Here is a 27,003-nt window from a genome sequence, read left to right as displayed (position 1 = left end):
AGGAAGAGCTCTACCAAAACTCAGCCCAGATAAAGAAATAACCTGATGGTGCTATAACTATTAAAGAAATTGAATTTGCAGCTTAAAATCCTTTTGAAAGAGAAATTGTCAAGCCCAGAATATTTCACTGGTGAATTCTACTTAACATCTCTAAAGAAGAAATAACATCAGTTCTATCCAATCTTTTCCAGGAATAGAACTGGAAACTATGTTCCCAACTCATTTTATAAGGCTAGTGTCACCCTGATACCCAAATCAGACAACAATAGTATAAGAACACTACAGGCCAATATTGTCAATTCTCAACAAAATATTATCCAATCAAATCTAGCAATGTATAAAATGAATAATATATCACAACCCAGTGGGGTTTATCCCAAGAAACCGGCTCAATATTCAAAAATCCATCAGTTTAATCAACCATAATAACAATCTAAAGAAGAAAACCCACATGACCATATCAAGTCATTCAGAAAAGGCATTTGAGAAATTCAACTCTATTCATAATAAATACTCTCAGAAAACCAAGACTAAAAAGGAACTTCCTCAACCTAATAAAGTGCATCTACAAAAACCCTTCAGCTACCAACTTAATGAATGCTTTCCCTCTAAGAATAGGAATAAAGTGGGCCGGGCGCGGTGGCTCACGCCTGTAATCCTAGCCCTCTGGGAGGCCGAGGCGGGTGGATTGCTCAAGGTCAGGAGTTCAAGACCAGTCTGAGCAAGAACGAGACCCCGTCTCTACTAAAAATAGAAAGAAATTATCTGGCCAACTAAAATATATATAGAAAAAATTAGCCGGGCATGGTGGCGCATGCCTGTAGTCCCAGCTACTCGGGAGGCTGAGGCAGTAGGCTCGCTGAAGCCCAGGAGTTTGAGGTTGCTGTGAGCTAGGCTGACGCCACGGCACTCACTCTAGCCAGGGCAACAAAGCAACACTCTGTCTCAAAAAAAAAAAAGAATAGGAACAAGGCAAAGATGTCCCCTTTCATCACTCCTATTTACTATTGTAGAAGTGCTAGCTAGTGCAAAAAGGAAAAGAAATAAAAAGCATACAGATTAGAAAGGAAGAAATAAAACTATTCCTATTCACAGATGATATAATTATTTATGTAGAAAATCCTAAGGAATCTTCACTAGAACTACTAGAACTAGTAAGTGAGTTTAGCAAGGTAGCATGATACAACTGCATTTCTATAAACTAGTAATGAACAATTAGAAATTGAAATTAAATATATATATCATTTATAATACCTAAAAAAGATAAAATAAATACTTAGGTATAAACTGAACCATGTTTTCTTTTTTCCTCTTTGCTTTCTTTTCTTTTTTCTTTCCTTTTTTTTTTTTTTTGTTGCTGCTGTTGGGGTTTTCTTGGTAATTAGAGATGGAGTTTTGCTATATTGCCCAGGCTGCTCTTTTTTTTTTTTGAGACAGAGTCTCACTCTGTTGCCCAGGTTAGAGTGAGTGCCGTGGCGTCAGCCTAGCTCACAGCAACCTCAAACTCCTGAGCTCAAGCGATCCTCCTGTCTCAGCCTCCCGAGTAGCTGGGACTACAGGCATGCACCACCATGCCCAGCTAATTTTTTCTATATATATTTTTAGCTGTCCATATAATTTCTTTCTATTTTTAGTAGAGATGGGGTCTCGCTCTTGCTCAGGCTGGTCTCGAACTCCTGAGCTCAAACGATCCGCCCACCTCGGCCTCCCAGAGTGCAAGGATTACAGGCGTGAGCCACCGCGCCTGGTCCCAGGCTGCTCTTGAACTCCTGGGCTCAAGTGATCCTCCTGCCTCAGCCTCCCAAGTAGATCGGACTACAGACGTGAGCCACCATGTCCAGCCTAATACTGTTTTCTAAAAACTTCAAAATGCTCATGAAACAAATAGAAGTGCTAATTAAATAGAGAAGCATACCAGTTCGTAGATTAGAAGGTTCAACATAGTACAGATGGCAAATTCTGCCCAAATTGCAGTATAGATTTAATGCAATTCTAATAAAAATCCTAGCAGGAACTTTTCAAGAATATAAATAAGCTGATTCTAAAATTTATATGAAAAGCCAAACAAACTAGATTAGTTAAAACAATTTTAAAATGAAAAATAAGGTTGGAGAAAACACAGCACTTAATTTTCAGACTTATAAAGCTACCGTAATCAAGAGAGTGTGATATTGGTGAAGGAATAGACACACAGATTAAGAGAACAGAATAGAGAGTCCAGAAATAGACCACACACGTTGCCAATTAATTTTTGACAAAGGTGCAAAGGCAATTCAACAGGGGAAAGGTAGTCTTTTCAACAAATACTATCGAAGTTTCTTACAGATGACATCAAAAACATGATCTGAAAGAAAAAAAGATAAATTGTATTTCATTAAAATTAAGAATTTTGACTCTTAAAAGGCCCTGTTAAAGAATAAAAAACAAGCTACAGTCTGACAAAAAAACCTCCAAATAACATATCTGACAAAAGCATTGTACTTAGAAGATATTAATATAAAGCACTATCAAAACTTAACATTAAGAAACCAAACTGCCCAATAAAAATTAGTCAGAAGACTTGAAAAGACTATTTCCATAGAGGATATATGGACGAAAAATATATGCTTATTGATTTTTAATATAGTACAAAGACAATTTAATAGCAAAAAGATGGCCTTTTCAACAAATGATATTGAAATAACTGGACATTTATATGCAAAAATCAACTTGACCTAAACCTCACCTCTTACATAAAAACTATCTTAAAATTGATCATAGATCTAAATATAAAGCACAAAATTATAAAACTTTTAGAAAAAAATAGGATGAAAATCTTTGTGACCTGGAGTTAGGCATGACATGACACCAAAAGCATGATCTATAAAGAAAAAATTTATAAATTGGATTTCAACAAAATTAAAAATTTTTCCTCTGCAAAAGACATTGTTAAGAGAATGAAAAGATAAGCTACAGAGTGGGAGAAAATATTTGCAAATCACATATCCAGCAAAGAACTTCTATATAAAGAACTCTCAAAATTCAATAGTAAGAAAAGAAATAACCCAATAAAAATATACAAAAGACCTAAATAGAAAATTTACCAAAGAAGGTACATAGATGGCAGATAAGTACATGAAAAAAAGTTCACTGTTGGATGAATATTTTGCAATTATTTTCTCCCACTCAATATGCTGTCTCTTCACTCTGTTGATAGTTTCCTTTGCTGTGCAGAAACTTTTTAGTTTAATATAGTCCCATTTGTCTATTTTTGTATTTGTTGCCTTTGCACTTGAGGTCTTAGCCACAAATTCTTTGTCTAAACCAATGTTCTGGAGTGTTTCCCCTATGTTTTCTTCCTACTGGAAGTTTGGGTTCTTATATTTAAGTCTTTAATCCATTTTGAGCTGATGTTTATATATGGTGAGAGATAGGGGTCTAATTTCACTCTTCTTCATATGAATATCTAGTTTTCCAAGAATCATTTATTGAAGAGACTGTCCTTTCCCCAATGTATGTTCCTGGTGCCTTTGTTGCAAATCAGTTGGCTACAAATATATGGATTTATTTCTGAGATCTCTATTCTGTTCCACTGGTTCATCAAAAGATGAATGAATAAAGAAAATGAAACATAAATAATGAAATGCTATTTGACCATAAAAATAAGAATAAAATCCTGTTATATCAATATCATGCTGTTTGGGTCACTATTGCCTTGTAATAAATTTTGAAGTCAGACAGAATGATGCCTCCAGCTTTGTCCATTTTGCTCAGGAATTTCTTTGGATATCGGGTTCTTTTTTTTTTTAGAGACAGGGTTTTGCTCTGTTGCCCAGGCTGGAGTGCAGTGGCATGATCATAGCTCATTGAAGCTTTGAACTCCTGGACTCAAGCAATCCTCCAGTCTCAGCCTCCTGAGTAGCTGGAACTGTAAGTGCACATCACCACACTTAACTAATTAAAAAAAATTTTTTTTGGAGACAGGGTCTCACTGTGTTGCCCAAGCTAGTCTCAAACTCCTGGCCTCAAACTCCTGGCCTCTAGCAATCCTCCTTCCTTGGCTTCCCAAAGTGCTAGGATCACAGGCGTGAGCCACAGGCTCTTTTTTGATTCCATACAAATTTTAGGATTGTTTTTTCTATTTCTGTGAAGAATATCATTGGTATTTTGATAGGATTGCATTGGATCTATAGATTGCTTTGGGTAGTGTGTTCATTTTAATGGTATTAATTCTTCCAATCAATGAGCATGGGATGTCTTTCCATTTGTTGTCCTCTTGAATTTTTTTCACTAGTGTTTTGTAATCTTTTATCTCCTTGGTTAAATTTATTCCAAGGTATTTTTATTGTAGCTATTGTAAATGTGATTGCTTTTTTGATTTCTTTTTCAGTTAGTTCAATATTGGTGTACAGAAACGCTACAGATTTTTGTATGTTGATTTTGTATCCTGCCACTTTGTTTCTCAGATCTAGGAGTTTTAGGTTTTCTAGATATAAGATCATATTATCTGCAAAGAGGAACAATTTAACTTTCTCTTTCCAATCTGAATGCCTTTTATTTCTTTCTCTTGCCTGACTGCTCTGGCTAGGACTTCCAGTTGAATAGGAGTGGTAAAGTGGGCATCCGTGTCTTGTCCCAGTTCTCAGAGGAAAGACTTTTAATTTTCCCCATTCCATATGATGTTAGCTGTGGGTCTGTCATATATGGCCTTTATTATGTTGAGGTATGTATGAGAAACTCAAACAACTCAACAGCACAAAATAATTAGTCCCATTAAAAAGTGGGCAAATGATCTGAATACGCATTTCTCAAAAGAAAATATACAAATGGCTAACAAATACATGACAAAATGCTCAATATCACTAATCACTTGGGAAATGCATATAAAAACCACAATGAGATATTATCTTACCTTAGTTAGAATGGCTACTATCAAAAAGACTAAAAATGACAAATGCTGGTGAGGATGCAGAGAAAAGGGACTCTCATAAACTGTTGGTGGGAATGTAAATTAGTACAGCCATTATGGGAAATATTATGGAGGTTTCTCAAAAAATTAAAAACAGAACTACCATATTATCCAGCAATCCCACTACTGGGTATTTATCCAAAGGAACGAAAATCAGTATATCAAAGGGATACCTGCACCTCCATGTTGACTGCAGCACTGTTCACAATAGCCAAGATATGGAATCAACCTAAGTGTCCATCAACAGATGAATGGATAAAGAAAATGAAACATAAACAATGAAATGTTATTCAGCCATAAAAAAACAATGAAATCCTGTCAATTGCAGCAACATGGATGGAACTGGAGGACATTATATTAAGTGAAAAAAGCCAGGCACAGAAAGACAAATATCACATGTCCTCGCTTATATTTAGGAGCTGAAAAAGTCGATCTCATTGAGGTAGAGAGGAAAATGATAGTTACCAGAGGCTGGGAAGAGGGCGTGTGTGCATATGTGTGTGTGTGTGAATGACACAAACATACAGTGAAATGGAAGGAATAAGTTCCAATGTCCAATAGCACAGTGGCTAACAACATATGTACTACATATTTCAAAACACCTAGAAGAGAGAATTTGAAATGTTCCCAACAATAGAATGATAAACGTTCAAGGTGATGAATATCCTAAATACCCTGAGTTAATCATTACACATTATATGTATGTAACAAAATATCACTTGTACCCCATAAATATGTACAAGTATTATGCATGGATCAAGAAAAAAGAAGTTCAACATCATTGGCCATTAGGGAAATACAAATTAAAACCATGACAAAATATCACTATATACCTACTGAAATGGCTAACATAAAACTAACGACAGCACATCCGTGTTCACAGCAGCACTATTCACAATAGCTAAGAGGCGGATGCAGCCCAAATGTCCACTGACAGGTGCATGGATAAACAAAACGTGCTATACTCTGCAGCTTTAAAAAGGAAAAAAATCCAGTCACATGCCACAGCATGGATGAATCTCGAGGACATTATACTAAATGAAATAAACTAGTCACAAAAAGACAAATACTGGGTAATTTATATGTGGGATCTAAAGTAGTCAAATTCACAGATATAGAAAGTAGAATGGCAGTTGCCAAGAGGCAAAAAGGAAGTCGTTTAATAGGCATAAAGTTTCAGTTCTGCAAGATGAAAAAGTTCTAGAAATCTGTTTACACAATGATGTAAATATGCTTAATACTACTGAACTGCACATTTGAAAATGGTTGAGATAGTAAATTTTATAATATGTTTTTTACCATAATAAAAAAATAATAATGACAACACAAGTGTTGACAAGGATAAGGAGCAACTGAAACTTTCCTACACTGCTGGCAGGAATGCAAAACTCTGGAAAATAATTTTGTAGTTGCATATAAAGTTAAATACACATTTAACATAAGACTCAACAATCCCATTCCTACATATTTTCCCTAGAGAAATTAAAACTTTCGCTCACACAGAAACCTATACAAGAATGTTTATAGCAGCTTTATTCATAATTACCTCAAACTAAAAACAACCCGTATGTCTTTCAACAGGTAAACGGATAAACAAACTATGGCACATCTATACCATGGAGTACTATTCAACAATAAAAAGGAATGATGGATACATGCAACGACCTGATGTATTTCTCAACCACCTGGATGAATCTCTTATGAATCACTCTGCTATGCTGAGGGCAAGAAGCCAATCTCAAAAGATTTCATACTGAATGATCCCATTTATACAGCATTCTTGATATAACAAAACTATAGTGAAGAACAGATCAGTAGTTGCCAGAGGTTAGGAGGTGGGAGGAGGGATGTGGAGTAGGGTATGACTATAAAAAACAGCATGAAGGAGATTTACTGAGTGATAGAATTCTGATATACCCTGACCGTACTAGTAGCTAGACAAAAATATACATATATTAAAATCCTTAGACCTGTACACTCATACACATACATGTATATAAAAAACAAAGAAAAAAACACCCAAATGATGAAAGACCAAGAGAATGACCTCTTTTGAGAAGGTCATGGTCACACATGCAGCAATAGAGAGTGAACCCGTTCATGGTGCCTTTGCTTATCTACCTCCCATGCAAGCCACACCACAGCTACTTCTAAGGAAATCTCAGGAGTCTACACTGGAGTTGTCAAAAAGAATAAATCTATCTTTCTCTGGACTACAGGGTCACCTTTATTTTTCTCCATTAAAGAGGAGCCACCAACAGGTGAGCTATAAATATAAACCAGTTTTCCCACTAAAAGAGAAGGTGAAAGCAGTCGGGGAACATCTCCCTTTTCTCCAGTCTGGAAAAGATGAAAGATATTTAGAAGAAATCGAAAAAGTAATACAGTTAAGGGAGTCACAAAAAGAAATGCTTTCAAGGAGAAAAGAGGAACCAAAACTACGGTTAAGAGGTTGACATGAGGGAAAAAGGTAACACACAGGTGAGGAAAAATTGAGGCACTGTGTAGATCTGGCATTGGACAGCAGGTAAGAAGGACAGGGGAAGAGCGGTACCAGAGACACCAAGCCTAGAGCAAAGGACAAGGCCCCTTCTCTCACTAGCCCACTGCTCTCAATCTCTATATATATGCTCTGATTTCCCCCTACAATCCTCCTCCCTGGAATACCAGGCTTCATGAGGTTGGGGACTTTACCCCTTTTGCTAACTATCGTATCTCTAGTGCCTAGGACAGCCTCTGGGACATGGTAGAAGCTCAGTGAATATGTGCTGTATGAATGGCTGACAAGGAGGATACACCAGAGCCAGCAGGAAGTGTCAAAAAGTGGTCACCACTGAGCGCTCACTGAGGTGTGTGAGCTGCCAGCCCCACACAGCCCTGCACGGCTGAGGCAGAAGGAGTGCTGTCGTCTCACAGTGTGCTTCTCAGGACATGAAGGAGGGCACGCCAAAACTCCTCAATCCCTCCTTTCCTGACTTTTAAAAATAGGAATAACTGTCTTCCCCGGAAGCAATCTGGATGGTCCAGTTAGTCAGAAGTCCTGAGCAGAAAACAGGAAGGCATAGAAGGTGGGGTGTGGTTTTTCCTCTTCCGGCCACAGATTACTATATACAAAAGAGCAGGGAAAGACAGTGAGAAGCTGTCTGCATTGATGGCGTCAAAGACAAGGTCTGAACTCTGGACCATAACGTTAGTACAGCAGCACTAGCCTGACAAGAGGTGGGGCCCATTACATGAAAACAGAAATGACATTTGGGAAGACGCTCACTGAACTGGCCTATTGAAGATGACCTTAAACTGAATTAGAGGGGAAGAAGAAAACACTCAGATAATCGTATCAGAACAGATATCATGGAGGATAGCAGCTAGAACAGGAAAAAAAAAAAAAAACAAGGCTAGAAACTTATGGTACTTGCAGAGACAAGAGCACCCAAGAAGTCTGGGTATGATGTGTATGGGCTCAGAGCTCTTGAATTGCAGGAGTAATAAACAAAGGAGACATGAGATGTTAATACAAAGAAGTAACTCGTTGAGACAGAGGGACAGGAGTCCTGACAACTCGAAAGAGACAGATCTGACACAAAGGGGGGTCTACTGTCAGGAGGAAGCATGCCGGTCAGGACTCTATGAGGAAGGTGTGTGTACCCGCAGGAAAACTCTTATTTTGGACTTGATTCTAAATAGTGAAAATGTCGTTGGTGAAATACAAGTAATAAGAATTTGGGATAAAGTCACCACGTTAGCTTAGCATTTAAAATAGCTTAAAAAAGGGGGAGGGCATGAAGTATGCCCAGACACATGGGTCACCCTGTGGACTCCCGGAGAGCAGGGAGCCTGTCAGGCTTGTTTATCACTATGTCCCCAGCACACACTGCGTCGAGCCTGGAACTCAATAAAAACTCAGTAAACAAGACAATTTAATATGCTGCTACACTGAGAAACTCCAACATTGAAAACAGATAAAGGGAATGAAAGAACTTTAAGAAAAGATGGAAGGATGACCATGTATCAATGTGATTAGGAGACCCGACCCCCCAGGATGCTTAGAAAGATTGGAGATAACTTGTTTCAGGCCTGTACAAAAGAAAACTTCCCCAACAGTTAGAGCTTAGAATTAGGAGTTCAGGAAGAAGCTCAATGACTATATGTTATCAAGGTTGCTGGAGAAAGGGGTGACTCCTGCCCTAGAGACAGAACGAGATGGCTAGTAAGGTCCTTTGCAACCCTAAAATTCTCAGTTTCAATTGAAAATTCAAAAAGCAGTTTACTATAGTAACAATAAATAGTGTTTGGCTGTGTTTGAACAAGTATTAATAGTACCAGGCTTCAGGTATACTGTGGATTAATTGGAAGTTTGCAAATTGGTTTGGGAAGATACTCATAATTCCAAGTAATCTAAAAATGCAGTATTGAGACAGCACCAGTATGTCAGTTAGTACAGAGGCAATAATGCATTATTATTTCAACTTACATAGGCAGTGTCAGTAGGACTTGATCCACCAAAAAACACCAACATAATGAGGGATTCTAAACTTGAACTCCATTAGGTTTGATTTGAAGAAAGGAAGCCATAACAAAATGTTTATATTACAGAGTTAAAACCCTTTCCCGATTTCTTGCTCCTGTTCTGGTAGAATTGTGTAGAGTGAAATTACATAATTTGTTAGAAGCCACAGTGCTGGCCACAGATATATCAAGATTAACAACCATGAGGTCCATGAACGTGAGGCATTTTAATTGTTAAATTGTCAGACAGAGTAAAGTTTGCAAAGGAGGAGAATCACACATATTCATGCCATTGTTGATAGAAGGAAATGCATGCTAGGTCTAACTCATGTGATTACTCAACAGGATTTCTCTCAGCGCCTTCCCTTCCTCCTTCCTGCCTTTGCTCAAATGTTGCCTTCCCAGTAAACTTTCCCTGACCACCCTATTTTAAACTGGAACCTCCCCCCATTCGCTATTCTAACTCCTTGCTTGGAATTGGATCCACAGACCTGGATGTGCTGTGTGGCCTTTGGCTGGTTATGCAACTTTTCTCGCTATAGTGGAGAGTAAAAGGAAGAGATTCCCTCCCCTTCCACAATATGATGTGAGGGTGAATAATACATAAAAGCATTTCCAACTTCTTAGTGGAACGAGATAGGTAAAATCCAAATGCTGTCATTTATAAAGGCCATCAGAGCAGTCCTTAACAAATATCACCTTGGGCAAATCCTTTAATTTTGCCCTACTTTCTAGATATGAAAAATAATCCAAAGTAGCAACATTATGTCTCTATGGTTACAGAGAATATTATCCTTTAATAAGACCAAACATAGCTTTGATCCCTGCCAAACATTTTTCTACATGTACACTACTGAAATCAGGCCAGTCAAGTAGAGCCAAAATAATTCTTCAGACCAAATCCTTCTTACAGCGAAAACTAGTGTATGAAGCAAATCCATGCATTAGAGTCACCTTTTAATGATTGATCCTTACTGATCTGGGTAGGAAGTTATCTTTTAGAGATGCAATATAGTATAATGGTCAGAAGTACTGACTAAGGCATCTTATTCAAATACTGCCTTCGCCTCCTCCCAGGTGTGTCTTCTTGGGAAATCACCTGAATTTCCTGGCCCCAATCTCCTCACCAGAAGAGCTGGGATAAGAGGAGCACTTCATAAGGTGGTTTTGATGATTCAATGAGTTAATATGAAAAAAGTTCTTGGAGTAGAAACTGGTACATAATAGCATTCAATAAAAATTAGCCATTATTATTATTAAGGAATGCAGAGTCCCTTCAGTAAATTAAAGTTTTCCCCAGGTGCCTCTCTATAAGTTAGTTTGATTCCTAGAATGCTGACACTTTAGGTAACAATGTTACTTAAATATCTAGAGATAGGCATTCCTTTCCCATTACTAACAATGTGAAAAAAATCACAATTTGAATGAAGATAAGTTTCCTTGATTTTCTTTATTTAGGAGTATAACTTATTCTTAAATAAGGGCAAAATACGGGAAAGAGAAATTTTCTCTTAATTATTTTATTAGCTTCTTAATAGTGGTACATAGTTGTAATTGAGAAGTATATGGTTTTGGGTAGTATTTTAATTTGATGTCTTTTTTTTCCCATTATGATTTTTTAATCTTCAGTTTCTTTCATAAAGTCCTAAAGCTGCATTTTTTGTTATAGTGGATATTCAATAAATAAGCCATTCAAGGCATATTTTTTGAACACATCTCAGGTACAAGTTCTTATATAAAGCACCTCTATGAGTGAGATAGTCTGTGCCCTTAAGTACTTTACACAGTCAATTAGCAGCATAAGACACTTAAACTAGAAAAAAAGTCAAAATATACACATCCTAACAGGAGTACAAGCAAAGCAGGAGGCTCCTACTAGATGCTACAGAGTCAAAGTCAGAATGTCTTTGGGAGGAAGAGACGCGTCAGTGACCCTTGAATGGTTGCTGGTATTTCAACAGGTGTAGCCATGGGAAGGAAGTGCTCGGAGGCAAAGGAAAAGGCAGGAAGAAAAGCCAGGGGACCAAGAAGGCTGGGGGAATGCTCAGTGGGGAACCCAGCATGACTGAAGTCCAAGGCATGTGGACTAAGAGCGAAAGACAAGGCAGGTGAGGTCAGTTTGGTTAAATCAAAGAGAGCTGAGGAGTCTGCAATTCATCAGGAAACAATATGGGTCTGTCACGCTTTTGAGGCAAGTGACAGGACCAAAGTTCCACCCGAGGAATGTTCCCTCACGGTGGTGTCCAGGAGGATCTGGAGGAGTGGAGGGAGAGATGGGTGCTCTGCCCACCTATGTCCTCAGATCCACACACCTGGGGCCGCAGCTGCCAACCGGAGCCAGCCCTCCTCTCTCTGCCCACCCAGCTCTGGGGCTGTGCCATTCTGGCAACAGTAGCTCTAGCACCAGAGGTTTGGGGTCCTAGGAGACCCTTCCCCAGATCCATCCTCTGGGTTCCACTTTAGTATAGTGAGTTTCTGTCCTGAGACTTTTGGTAAGTTCCCATCCTAGCTACCAGCTCTATTCCCTTGTTCCTTAAAAAAGGATGGGGTTCTGTTTGAATGTTTCTGCTCCCCAACATGAGGCACTATCTGCCCTACCCAAATACTCCCACCTGAGTAAAGAACACCCCGGTTACTGAGGCCTGCCTGAATTTCCCAGTATTGCTCACCTGGATGCCCCGTGATTCTACCTACCTGTTGGAACATGTGTCATTTTGTTGTGAAGTACCCATTACTCTATTTGCCTGGCTTGAGATTTGTGAAGATGTTATCGTGGTTACCGTGGGGTTCGTGACAGCCTGTGCCATCCTGAACCTCCTCTGTCAGCTTCACCAGCCAGGTCAAGTTCCCCTCATAGGCAGGTTTCATGCCAGAACCCAGCCTCGCCCTGCCTTCTCTAGCACTCTGTAGCTTTCTACAGCCAGCTGCAAATACCTAAGAATGGCAAAAAGGCTACAATGCAGTATTGAGACATGGCGATAAGGACTGGACAAAAGGGATTAAGAACACAGGCTGACGTTAAAGACTCTGCACAAGGAGAGAATAATTCAAAGGTTTTAAGAACTGTTAGAATGTAGATGGTGAGAGACAAGAGTCACCGAACTCCATGAGTCAAAGTCTGGATGCCAAAGAAAGCCATGTCTACACTAGCAAGGATAGCTGGGGTTGGCAGGGGATCTGTTTTGGTTGAAAACATTTCTACATAGTACTTTTCTATTCCCTCCTCCTTCACTCCCCATGTCCATTCATAGTGTTTATCAGTGCCTGACACATAGCACATTTTCAGCGTGGATATACGTAGACCGTATGAACGGATTCTGAGATAACACGTTGTTAGGTGGTGCTGCCCATCAGGTGCTTGGGTAGATGTGCCAGGGCATCCGCTCCAGCGTGGGCCAGTCTGAGGGACGTGGGGATTGAGAGGAAGGGCACATTCAAAGAGAGAGAAGAGCTGAGGCATGTAGCAAACTTCCCTCAGGGAGTCAGCAGTGATGAGAAGAAGAGAGGGGGAAAGAGAGAGAAAGAAAAGTCAAAGACAACCAAGATAACAGCTTTTGTAAACCAAGAACGAGGTATTTTGTGAATAAAAAAGAACGATCAGTAGAGACTAGAATGGATGAAAATGAGAGAATGACACTAAATTTAATGATAAGGCTGCCTGGAGCAGCCCCTCAGTGAGTGTGGGATGCAGGGACCTACTGCAGTGGGGAAAGGAATGAGAGCGTGGGGAGAACGTGGAAGCAGCAGACATAGGTTGGATTTTCGGTAAGTTTGGTCTTGGTGGTAACAGACTATGCAGAAGCGAGAGGAATAACTGTGTTTAGATGGGGTGTTTGTTTACACTTCTAGCTTTGGGGAGATGCAAGCATATATAAAGATCCAGAGGAAGGAACCTCGCCCCCCAAAACACAAATCAAATCAAAACAAAGCAAAACAGGAAGAAGTGATTATGTCGGGGAAGAAGGTTGTTAAGGGGCATTTTGAGTTCGGAGATAAGGAAGGGATAGAACTAGAGCTTAGGACTAAAGAAGTGCGCTCTCACTCAGGAGAGGCAAAGCAATGGAGAGGGGTACCTGGGGAAAGTAGACGGCAATGAGGGATATCCTCCTGCCCTAGAACCTAACTGCCAGGCACTGAACAGCCTAAACCAGAGTCGAAGATACCGGTAATTTTCTGCTTTAAAAAAAGGCCAGAGAACAAGAAGTTGGGGCACAAGCCACTCTGTCTTATAGGACGAGATGCCCTACAGGTTGATATGGAACATTCAAAATATAGTTGACTCAAGGACCACCCAAACAGGCCAAGGATGGGACCCTTCTTACTTCCTACCACAATAGGAAACATATTATTGCAATGGCATTAATAAATTAGTGCTGTGTCCTATCTACTACGAATTAAAAATTCCTACAACAAAATTCCATACCAGGAAAAGTGGTATTACGCACTGCGTAGTGGAACACAGTAAGATTCATGTCCATGTGCATATCAAGATAGGAGTTTAAGAGAAGCACAAACATAGAAGAGTCACTTTCTCAGAAGAAATGCACCTTCTTTCCAACCCCAAGATATTGTGGGTCTAGCCTACGGTGTCCTTCATTAATTGCCAGACTGCATATGGCCTTGATTATATCCAAACAGCTCCATTTCAGTTTGAGATAATTTTTTAAAGAAGAAAATACTTTTCTCTTGGTTATTTCCAAATCCATCAGTTTTCCTCTAGACGTAACATCTTTCTTCAATGCGAAGAAAACTAACGTGGGATACACCATTTTATCCCTTTGTTTTAAGCTTTACTTATATATTCCACATATCTTGGCAAAAAATTATGCCTTTAAATAAATATACAAATAAGGTGACAGTGAAATACTTGATAACAGGACATTGCATCACATCTTACGAGGTTCAAATAAAACATTAGGCATATGGGTTTAAAACAAATGATTACATGTAAATGTAGCACAGAAATTCACAAAAGATTGTTAATACATGTACTTGGCTCGTTTTTATTCTATTATGTTGCAATTTTGATGGAAAAAATAGGCCAAGGAGGCATTTAATAACTTTTTCAGGTTTTTAGTGTAGTTTGGTAGTCCTTAGGAACCACGGATGTAAGTATCCACAAATAACTTCTTAGAACTAAACTTACATAAAATCGTGTGTGAATTAGAAAGTTAGAAAAGGAAACAGAAAATGAAGAAGGATAGGCTACCCTTGATCTGAATAAACACAGGATAACATAAAATAACACTTAAATGCTGTTTAAAAGGACTATTCTTAACTATTCAGAGATGGTGGAAATGTGCTACAGCCTCCCTACTGTTAAAATAATTAACACAAGGTGACAAGGAAAGAGAATAGATGTCTTCTCTACTTTAAGGAGAGAAAAATTAGTAGGTCAGATTCAGGTAAAGGACAAGAGAGACAAGTGAGGAGACTTTCCATCCTCTCTTCTCATTATCTTCTTAATGCTACTGTCCGGAGCCCTACTCCCAGCTCGAGTAGTCATGGTAACTTGACTACTTGAGGAACCAGATTCTCCCAATGCTTAGGGAAACATGAGACAGAGGCACTTAAGAAGGCCAGCATGGTTTTATTAAAAACAGCCAAAGAACAAAGGAGAACAAGATGCCCAGCCAAGGACCAGAAGGATCAAGGGTCTCCCTGAAGACCAATGACAAAATCTGGAACTGAAGCACCTTAAAATTCAGCTCATTCAACCCCCTGATTTTGTAGAAAAGGAAATCAAAGCTCAGGGGCTGATCTGATTCGTGTAAGGTCACTCAGCACCTTGGTGGCAAGAACACGACCCAGGTGTCCTCACTCAGCACAACACTCAACACTCTGTCCCCCACTACCCACTGCCTCCTAACCCAGGAAGCCACTTAGGCAATGAAGAGCATCCATCCCGTAGGCCAAGTGTCTCTTCTTTTTCTATCTTTTTATTTTGGAAAATTCCCAATATCTACAGGTAGAGAGATAAGAATAATACACCTCATGTACCCATTACCCAGCTTAAATAATTATCATCTCACTGCCAATCGTCTTTCATCTACACTCTTACCTACTTCACCATTCCTCCGTGATTATTTTGAAGTAAATCCTAGATAGCTTATCATTGTTTCTTGTTAAATATGAAATGCTCAAAGAAATAATACAGCTGCAAATGCATCAGAGATGATTTTCCCTATTCCACACCCTTATGTTGTAGATAGTATTTTCTATTTCACTTCACAGCTCTAAAAAGAAAGGTCAGCTCTATCTTAGCACAGACCAATACGATATGCTCGGTGGCCCTGTATACACACTGACAATATAGACTGGTACAATGAGGGATTTTGATGAAGAGTTTGTTTTGAACAGTAATCATGGAGAATGTTGAACTTCCTAAAGAGAGAAATGCTTTTCTATCTTAAACAAAACACCACTGACACTGGAACTCGTTTAAATTGGGCTTAATTCTAGCCTGAGATTTACAGCCAACTTCCTCCGTGAGTCCACGTGAAAGGCACTCCACAATGCAATTCTTAAGGTTTAACAAATCCACAAATTAAATTAACAATCAAAACTTTTCACACCAATAGGGTTATGGATTTCTTAAGACACAGACCATTTATTTGTCCTAATGATATGATGAAAATTTAAAATTAAACAAACACAGCAACACTTTTCTTTCATATAGCCATTTAAATCTTATTCATAGAACAAATACATCAAAAAAGACATTTTTTTAAGAAAGTTTTAATGAACAAGTAAGACTGTGCTACTAGAGTAGCTAGATATACCCGTGACGGTGTGCGTATGTAAAAGTGGATGCTTGCCGCCACAGTGTGGATAGACAATGTTTCTTCTTCTAATTTTTCACTATTTCACCTGCCCCTCCCCATATATCAGTTTTTTATATAAATTTAAAAATAAGAATATATTAGAAAGTCGAAGTCAGTACAAAAAAAGGGGCAAATCAGAACTCTTGAGTTGTTTCATCCTTAAATGAAATAATTTCATTTCAAACATCCATTAACTTTTTTCTGAAAAAGAAAACAAAAAAAGAAACCCTGCAAAACATCATTTTCTACCTTAGGATATCTTCTAACAAAGATACTCATACCTGCTGAGGTTTCTCTAAATTTGTCACTTGTCTTCTTTTTCCTCCATTTCCAAGGTTTAAAGATTTTACCGATGGTGGACAGTTTCCCCTTTCTCTTGAAGGGAGGTGTTTGGGAACCTGCTGTGGGGCCATCTGAGTTTGCTATAGAAGCTTTGTCCAGTCCGTCAACTGTATAAAGAAAAATAAAGTCAGAGAAAGGTTGTAATAAAATTTGGAAACGACATCACCTATTTCTTCCTGGACTGTTAACAGTAAGCATGCCCACTCTAATGAATCACATATAAAGTTTATTTTGTCCCATTTTGCAGCTGGTAGGACTCCCCTGATATCCATCAGTAAATCAATCAATCAATCAGACATTATAGTTCCCTTAGGAAATCATTCTGGGGAAAGAGAAAAGAAGCAAAACACTTACATAACAGGTGGGGCCAGACACATAAGGGTCTGTGAAACACAGCTGAAACCATCTGCAACAAGCACATCAATATTTTGTGCAGAAATTGAGTATTCCAAGTATTCCTGAAATAGGATGTTCCTCCAGAGGCTAGTTTGGCATTCTCAGTAATGCATATTACAGTTATGGTGTAGTTAAAACCATGGTTTCTCCTTAGCAAAATACAATTTGGTGCCAAGAAGCTAAATTCTATTTTTACAAAGCTAAAGCTATCTTTTGATTCTATTACAAAGTTTTCAGCTTCAAATAAACAGGTAGCTATCACTAACAACAAGAAATATGTGGAAAATGTTGAGTATTCTGTGTGTTAAAAACGTAGCTTTGTACACCTTTACCAGTTTATTAATCAGAAGAAAGGCACAAAATCTTAAGTTGTTTTGCACTATGTTCTAAGCAGAAGGGAGACAGCAATGACTTATATTACCCCAACTGTTGAATGGCAAAGAACTGGAAGCAGGCCGGAATGAATAAAGTATGGCATTATTCACTCAATGAAACAGCTCGTAGAAATAATAATAATAAAAAAGAACCATTGATACATACAACAGCATGAATGCAGCTCAAAAATATTGTGCTGAAAAAGTCATACAGAAAATATTACATACTGTGTGGTTCTATTTATGGGAAGTTCTAAAATAGGCAAAATGAATTTATGGCAAGAAGAGGAAGAGGAAGAAGAGGAAGGAGGAGAAGGAGAAAGAGGGGGAAGGGGAGGAAGAAGAGGAGGAGGAGGAAGAAGAAAAAATCAAAACAGTAGTTTCTTCTTGGAGTGAGAGAGAGGTAGGAATTAAATGAGAAGAGGCTTGAGGGAACTTCTGGGGGTGATGAAAATTATCTCAATAATGGTGGAATTTTACAAAACTCATCATATGGTAGCTGTGATTTTGTGCATTGTTTATATAAAATAGACAAATAGTGAAGTCTAGTTAATGATAGGCATGCTGAAGTGTTTAGGGGTAAAGTGTCCTGAAGTCCATTAAAGATAACAAATGGACAGATAGATGGATTGGCCAAGATGATAAATATGCAATAAAGTAAAATATACCAAATGGTAAGTGTTGAATCCAAGTGGTGGATATGGGGCAGGGAGTACAATTCTTTTATCTTCTCTGTATTTTTTAAACTTTCATCATATAATATTGGGCGAAAAAAGAACAAATAAAACCAAAACTTGAACAGCAAGGACTTCTGCTTCTGGGAAGATGGCGGAGACTTACTTTTTCCTATTCCGCTTGCTAAATTCAACTTAAAACAAAACAAAACAAAACAAAAAAACAGATCCTGGATGTTATATATGAAATAAATATAAGAAGACTCTGTAAGTTGAAGGAAGGTAAGACCAGCCTGGGACTTCAGAACCTAAGAAACAATGTGGTGGTGAGATCTTTTGGTTTTCTTTTTGCCTCAAATATTCTAGTCTTGCAACAGAAGAAGTCAGAAACCTGAAAACACCAATAAGCATGGAAGTCAACAATCAAGAAATGCCCATAGGCATAGAGCAAAAAAGCCTCAACAAAAGTCTGCTCTCTCTAGCCACAGGACCAGGAAAGGGGCAGATCAGCAAGACAGAAAACTTTTAGACAGTAACTGCTCTACTCCAGCCAAACACCACAGAAGAAACTGTGACCACCTACACCAGCAAAGGCTGAGTGGAGATACTAGACTTCCACCCTCATGAGGCTTGAACAAGTACCCCTAACACCCCTGCTAGGTTGGTGTCAGAGAAGACTAAGTAGAGAGCCAGGACCTTTATGCCTGGCAGCTGACAATGAAGCATCTTCCACAGTATCAGGGAGACCATGTAGAACTCTGGGCATCCACTCCTACTCAGCAATAAGCATGTGTCTCGTCTCCCCCCAATACAGAGAGGGTGTCAAGCCATTGCCCACCAGAACAAGGCCACTCCCACTGTGATGTCAGGGAGACCATGTAGGGAGCTGGAAATTTCACCCATACTCAGCAGTGACAAGGATACCCAGACATACACACAGTGTGTTAACAGAGGACAAGTGGAGAACCAGGATTCCTACCTCCATGTGGGAGTGACAGGGTGGCACCCACTGCTTCCCTTGCTAGAGAGGTGTCAAACAAAGTCAAGTAAAACAAAACATTTCAGAAAGATCTAGAGTCACATAAAATAATAAAAAAAAGTCTAAGTTTCAATCAAAAATCACTTGACACACCAAGAACCAGGAAAATCTCAAACTGAATTTTAAAAAAAGATAACCAACAGATGCCAACTCCTAAATCTTTATGAGTTCTCCTTCCAAACAAGTATGGATGAATCCCATTCTTCCCACTAGTGAGGTCTACTCTAATTCCAGGGGCTAGCTGAGCAGAGATACACAAAGGCTGTGCACTGCTAGGGTAAACTGGAGATGCAAGTCCTATACTGATACTTCTCTAAGTGGTTCCTAACCCTAGGTTTAGCCATAGCACATTTAGAAGTACAGGGGATAGGCTGATTTTGAAGCTAAGCCAGAGTAAAGAAGTAAGATCATTACTTCACTTCTCTTGCTGTCCAACAGCCTTCCTTGAACTAGGGGTCAAACCCAGAAAGGAACTGCGTGTATGGTTTTTCTTCTTCACGGAGACTTTATGCTGAACTCTCAAGGAAGGGCTTACTTTTGAACAATTCAAATGTTGCAAAATATAAAAGGCTGACTATTACAAATATAGGAACTAAAGTTTCCGTCTCAATTCATCTCTCTGGCTACAGACACACAACTAGTTCTCATTTTCTTACAATGGAGTGGGATCTTTATCTCCCAACCCACGTATCTGGTTCCCTGACACTCCATAAAAAATCCTGCTTTCCATTGAACCAATGAAGCACAGTCTATTTTTCTCCTGTCATAAACCACACCTGCAATTAGAAACCATATGCTGGCACAGTTGGCCTAACTGCCATTGTACTTCTCTTAAATCATGAATGTGAAGAGACTTGTCACCCGCTTTTGAGTAGTATGAGCAGAATACTCTCTTCTTTCCTCCAGACAACCAGGATACCAGCAGTGCCATTGATGTTTCTATAATTTTTCTTTGGGACCAATTTGCCATTAAAATCCACTTAAAACTTTCTTTCAAAATAAGTCTAGTGAATTTTGCACTTACATGCAGATAAGAACAAATTGGTAGGTAAATTCCAGATGAAAGTTGAAATTTCCTGATTGTTTTCAATGTTCATTTTTACCTACTGTCATGTTAGCAAGAGTAACCTGTCATCCATCAGAACTTTCCTTTTCACACTTGAGATCTACATTTTAAAATATAGCATATATTCAGGAGTTTGAGACCAGCCTGGGCAACATAGTGAGACTCCATCTCTTAAAAAGCAACATTAGCCAGGCGTGGTGGCACGTGCTTGTAGTCCCAGCTACTCAGGAGGCTGAGACAGGAGGACCACCTGAGCCCAGTAGTTTGAGATTACAGTGAGCTATGATCCTGCCACTGCACTCCAGCCTGTGTAAGAGAGTGAGACCCTGTCTAAAATAAAATAAAGCGTATTTTGAAAAACAGTCATTAACTATTTGAATATAAACATTTTTAAATGACACAGCTAAGTCTATCTTCCCATCAAAAACAAACTCACACCTCACAGGACTTCCCCATACCACCATCTGGTAAAAATTCAGAGAATACATGAAAGTTTTATTTTTTCATTTTAAACAGAAATTTAGCAGTTAGGCAATACCTGTGCAAATGTGACCATATACACCAAAAATAAATGTGACTAGATAGTTATCGTATAAAATAATTATAGGTTTGAACATTCCCTTTTGAGATCTGAGAACTGAATGACAGGCATTCTTAGTAAATTTCAATCTACTTAATATGAGAGTTTGTAGTATTTTTACAATATTTAATAGTTACATGACATTTTAGATACCCATTTTTCTCCACATGTAATCATTTCAGTCACTGAGAAAGTAAGACAAATGTGGCATAGTATTCCACTTCACAAATTTTGTAACTGAGAGATCATTTAGAAAAGAATCGTAGTGAAAGAATTCCTGGTTTTGATTCCACACAAATTGTCAGCTGACATGTGAAAACAAGGCGGTGGCAGAGATAGTCTCAGCTTTCCTCCAAATACCTTTAAATATCTGAAGGTCAATGAGAATACATTTTTGAAGCCAAGTCATAACAAAAACAATTAAAGAGAAATCACATGTGATAAATAATTCTTTGATAATACTCTGCTGTGTATGCTTTAAGGAAGTGAAAAAAACAAGCTTACCAACCTTTATTTCCTTAAATTTTGTTTTCTGGGCTGGTGTTTTTTGTTTTTGTGGAGACAGAGTCTTGCTCTGTGGCCCAGGCTACAGTGCTGTGGCGTCACCCTCGCTCACAGCAACCTCAAACTCCTGGGCTCAAGCGATTTTCTTGCTTCAGCCTCCCAAGTAACTGGGACTACAGGCACATGCCACCACATCTGGCTAATTTTTTCTATTTTTAGTTGCCTGGCTATTTTTTTTTTCTATTTTTAGTAGAGACAGGGTCTCACTCTGGCTGGTCTCAAACTCCTGGCCTCAAGTGATCATCCCTCCTTTGCCTCCCAGAGTGCTAGGATTACAGGCATGAGCCACCGTGCCCAGCCTCTGGGCTGTTTTCTTTGTGCCTTTGAAATTTATTATGCTTAGACAATATTAGGATTATCATTATATATTTTCATTTCTATTACAGTTTTTCTATTTGCATTATTACTCTGCCTTTATAATGGCCACAAAACTATGGCAAAGAAATATTGGAACAGTGCTTAGGGAAGATTTAACTTTATTCCCTACATTTACAGCGTTAAGTTTTCTCTCTCAACTTAAACAATAGCTTAAGATACTTGCTATTATACAAAAGGGCATATGTATCATTTCTGGGCAGAGAAGCAAGTAAACAACAGGGTCAGAGTGCATTGATGGTATGATCCATCGCAGATGAGATTGGATCATGGTTTCTAAGGCAGCCAAGTGGCTACTCTTGTCTTGAGTTGTCTACAGGAGCTCCTTACTCTCTTGCTAATCAGAATTTACATTAGGTTGGGTTAAATCTCTTCCTGTAAAGAGGTAAGATGAATGGCCAGTGGAGAGGAAGAGAAAAAGAACAAAAGAATCAAAATGTGTGGTACTGCATGGGATATAGGTTAAAAACTCTGAAACTGCTATACATGCATGCTGGGATCAAACAAGTATGTGAATGGATAGCAGATGGTGAAAGCCCAAGTTTTCTCGTTGTTGGAGAGAGGTTCTACGAATAAATAAACAAGGAGGTAAAGCTAAAGGATTTATGTGGCACCAATCCGAGTTGGAGACATCTGTATGGACCCATGTTTGGCCAGGTAAATAGGTCAACAGATAAATTATAGACATGGGTATATATATGGCTTAGTACACACACATGTATTTCCTAGCTCTGTCCTCTCAGAGGGCCTAGAAGCAATGACACCCCAACAGCAACATGCAAACCCAGAGCTCAGATCTTGGTTTCTAATAGCACTCTCCAATCAAAGGAACCAGATCTCCTTAGAGAAATGGCTGTTTCCAGGGCTGGGGCAGGGAAAACACGGGATGAGCCTTGTAGCATCGTCTAGTGCCAGCAAGTGAGAAAGTGCACAAAAAACAAACCAATGGGCATGGGTTAAAAGGGACACAGGAGCCCACTCAAAGAGTTTCCAAAGGCCAAAGCTGGAACAATCTGAGCAACAAAATAAATGATATAGTATTAGACTATAAGCCAAAGTACAAAATAAACATCCATGAATCCAAACTGATAAATATTGAACAAATAAATAAATGTGAGAGAGGAGATAAATCTGCACAGAACACCAAATAATTGATATAAATACTCCCCTCTCAAGGAGATGGAGCGTAACTCCCCACTGCTTCCATGTGGGCTACACATAGTGACTTCGTTTCCAAGATTGCAGTGTGGAGAGAGGGAGGGAAGGAGTGACTTTACGGTGGAGAATGCTAACAAATACAGCCTCAGCCAGGTGGTCACAGTTGACATAATCAGAGATAAGTTGTACTGACAATATGTACCCTTGACATGATATGATGTAACAAGAAGGTACTTCCAACCCCACAACCCCATTGTCACCCCAAGAGAAACATCAGACAAAACCAAATTGAGTGACATTTCCGAAATGCCTGGGCAGTACATCTCAAAACTGTCAAGAACATTTAAAAACAAAAAAAGTCTGAGAAACTGTCAGACCAGAGGAGGCTATGGAGACAATGACGACTAAATGTAATGTGGCATCTTGATGGAACCCTGAAACAACAACAAAAAAAGACTTTAGGGGAAAACTAGCGAAATCCTAATAACCTGTGGAGTTTAGTTAGCAGTAATATACCAGTGCTGGTTCCTTGGTTGTAACAAATGTATCATACTGATATAAGATATTAACAATAGGAAAAAGGAGGCTGGGAGTATATGAGAACTCTTTGTACTATTTTTTTCAATTTTTCTGCAAATCTAAAGCTATTCTAAAGTAAAACTTATGTTTTTAAATGTGGCATTAGCTAGCATAGAGGTAAATCAGGATTAAGATTTAATTGATTCTTGGGGTCAGGAATTATCTGGCCTAGGAGACCTCAGAGGGCACTGTCTTTTATCAACTGTGAAGATTTCTACTTGAAGGAGTTTTGAAAAGTAATATGCCTCAGAGTTACCATTTTCTTCTATAATTTCCCTTTATTAGTACTTTCCATTCCCAGTATTTTATCATTAAGAGAATACTCATGGGTCATCAAATTGCTATTCCAACCCTTTTTAGCACATGATGGACCCAAGTAAGGTAAGTAGTATTAAACATCTTGCCAAACCCGAGGCAATGGGCTCAGTTGCAGCATGGCATCAGGAGGTATTCAGCCAGTTATTGTGAGACCACACAGGGAAAAGGGATTGCAAACACACACACACACACACACACACACACACGCACGCACACACCCATGCTGGGCTTAGTAGAGAGAAAAATCAAGGATGGCTGACTTTTTAAAGTTATGCCAAGAAAAATTTCCCCATTGCCAGTGTTGTGCTCATCATAGACCTGTGATATATATTTATGGCAAAAAACTAAAACAAATTTATAAAGTCATGTCCTGGAGCATATGAAATGGTTAAATGTGAATTTTTTTTAAAAAAGGAACGGGAATATTTTTGAACTTTTTATAGATAAATGTATTCTACTGTTTACAAATCTGAGAATAATAGAATTTTAGAGTTAAAAAAGATCTCAGTTCAGAAGAAGATTGCTTTTCATCAGTTGATATTTCCTTAAAACAAATAATCAGCCTTAAGGTAATAATCATAACTAAAATATTTTAAAAGTTATTTAGCCATCATCTTTTTAGTTTCCCAAGAGTAAGAGAAGAGAAGGTAAACACATTAAATTAAATTTAAAGAAAAAGAATAGAATGTGAAAACATTACTACAACAGAGTATAAAAAAGGAATTTTAGTCCCCTTGGAAGAAGATTGCTTTTATTTTGGTTCTATTCATACTTGCCTCCTGATTTGCCAATTTCCATTCCTCTGTCACTTGAAAGAAACTATAAAGTTACTTAAAGGGACTTGGGATTAAGATCAGTACTTCCTATTGTCATTAAAATTAATGCTATGGAGGCCGGGCGCGGTGGCTCACGCCTGTAATCCTAGCACTCTGGGAGGCTGAGGCGGGTGGATCGTTCGAGGTCAGGAGTTCGAGACCAGCCTGAGCAAGAGTGAGACCCCGTCTCTACTAAAAATAGAAAGAAATTATATGGACAACTAAAATATATATATACAAAAAATTAGCCAGGCATGGTGGTGCATGCCTGTAGTCCCAGCTACTTGGGAGGCTGAGGCAGGAGGATTGCTTGAGCCCAGGAGTTTGAGGTTGCTGTGAGCTAGGCTGATGCCACGGCACTCACTCTAGCCCGGGCAACGGAGTGAGACTCTGTCTCAAAAAAAAAAAAAAAAAAAAAAAAAAATTAATGCTATGGAGCATTTTCCGAAAAGATTTTCAAGATAGACATATAGAAAGTAAATGATTTTGTACAGGCAACCACCATTTAGACCAAGGCAGAGGTCACTTCCAGGCCCCAGAAAGCTTCCTTGTGCTTCTTCCCAATCAATACCCACCCTCTCCCTCCCTTCCCCCAGATCACTTCTCTTTCAATGTCCATCACCACTGATTTCTTTCACCTGTTCTTGAACTTTAGCTCGGTGAACTCAGACAACATACTCTTTTGCTTCTTTCTTTTCACTGAACATCGGCGAGCTTCATCTATGGAGCTTATTTTGAGTACATGAGCATTTCAAAGCAAAGCTACCTTAGTTACAAAATCAAAACATGCCATCTTAGCAAGACAACAGAGTACTTGAAAATGGTGAGCTTTATGCACACTTCTTCTTTTGAGAAAGGATATCATTACCACTTCCTTTATCTGGGAAATGTAAATAATATCTCCTTTCCCTTACTAGGGTTCTGGGAAAGCTAATCTACCTTTCTACCATCTTTTGAGGTTGCCCTAAAACCTTGCTAAAATAGAAGTTCACCTAAGCAAGGTTGAAGGTGTTCGAAGCAGTTTATCTTCCGTTAAAAAAAAAAAAAAAGGACAGTTTAATATATATTCCTACTCTGCATATTAGAGCACTTAGCAGTTCTGGGCAATGTAATTTACAAAAGTACGGGGTTACAGTGTTATCTACAATGGGACAACAATCATGTTTAATACTTCCATATTATCCTATATATATATTAAAGTCCTACATTTGAGGAAACTGAGCTCCAAGAAGGCAATATTTTCCCAAATTGTTACCTAGTGGCAAAGACAGGAGTCTAGGTCATCTGATTCCTGATCAGGGCTTATTTCCCACTCTACCATGCTGTCTTCATCAGAATACGACAGCTAAACTCATACTGAACCAGCAATACCTCCTAGAAGTTCTAAAATAGCAGTTAGACTCTGTAAAACAAAAAGCAAAGAGGACATTGCACAATTAGGACAGGCAATAAATCTAATTTATTGTTTTGGGCTTTGACCACCCAACGGGGATGGTGAACTGTAAGCCAAGAAGACAGCCAGGTCCTAGATCCAACTCTGCTACTTAACCAGCCCTGTAACCTTGAGCAAGGACCCCACTTTTTCATTACTAAAATTAGGGAAGTAGGTTAAATGATCACTAGGCTCCTTCCAACTTTAAAAATTCTATGATTCTTCCTATGGCTTTCTGCTCGGTATATCAATCTTATAGGTCACATTAAGACCTGTTCTAAGTGCTTTACGAATATTGCTTTGTTGATCATCACCACAACCCTGTGAAGCAGATGCTATTACTATTCCCGTTTTATAGATGAGGCAGTTGAAGCCCAGAGAGATCAAACAACTTGCCCAATGTCACACAGCTGGGGAGCAGGATTTAAACTCAGGTAGTTTCCCTCCAGTGTCCTTTGTACAAAGTGGGGAGGAGAGTAGTGGGTGGGAGTAGATCTCTATTTTAAGAGAAGGCAAGACATAAACCCTAATGAATAATGACTCAATTCTACCCCTATCACCAGCTTGGACTAATCCAAAGAGTTAGGGCAAGTATTGTTTTGCTCTCTAAAACAATATCCAACGTGACTGCAGTTAATTTCATGACAGTGGTAGGCAGACTGTACTCTTTTTATATTGACTATAAACATTCGATTGTACAGAATCCTTATGTACCATAATATTAATTTTAGAAATTTGATATTATTGATTTTTAAGCTTGTTTTTCTAACAGAGGCAGCCCTTATTTTTAAAATTCCCGAAGGGGAAAGCTACTAAAGACTTCCATCTGCCTGCAAACACTGACAGAGAATTCCAGAGTTTAAACTTGTGGCCAACGGGACTGCAGCATGAGTATGTTTGTGCAGCTGTATAACATTCTGATTCACAGACATGAACAACATCCCCTAGCCTTGCTACAGGATATTTAACAGATTAAATTCGTTCATATTTGGGGTTTAAAGAAATTCTGACTG

General features: G+C 38.8%; 1 protein-coding gene across 1 annotated transcript in view; it reads right to left on the bottom strand.

Moving 5' to 3' along the window:
- The window catches only part of PHACTR2 (phosphatase and actin regulator 2), a 124,247-nt gene that overhangs the window by 74,521 nt on the left and 22,723 nt on the right, over nucleotides 1-27,003 (bottom strand). The window contains exon 2 of the mRNA XM_069487731.1: nucleotides 16,560-16,727. Within this exon, the coding sequence (XP_069343832.1) occupies nucleotides 16,560-16,727 (168 nt within the window). The remainder of the gene's footprint in view (nucleotides 1-16,559; nucleotides 16,728-27,003) is intronic.

This window comes from Eulemur rufifrons, chromosome 15 (genome assembly GCF_041146395.1).
Source record: "Eulemur rufifrons isolate Redbay chromosome 15, OSU_ERuf_1, whole genome shotgun sequence".
NCBI lineage: Eukaryota > Metazoa > Chordata > Mammalia > Primates > Lemuridae > Eulemur > Eulemur rufifrons.
Note: the sequence above shows the minus strand (reverse complement) of the source record. Positions and strands in the feature narration are given on the sequence as shown.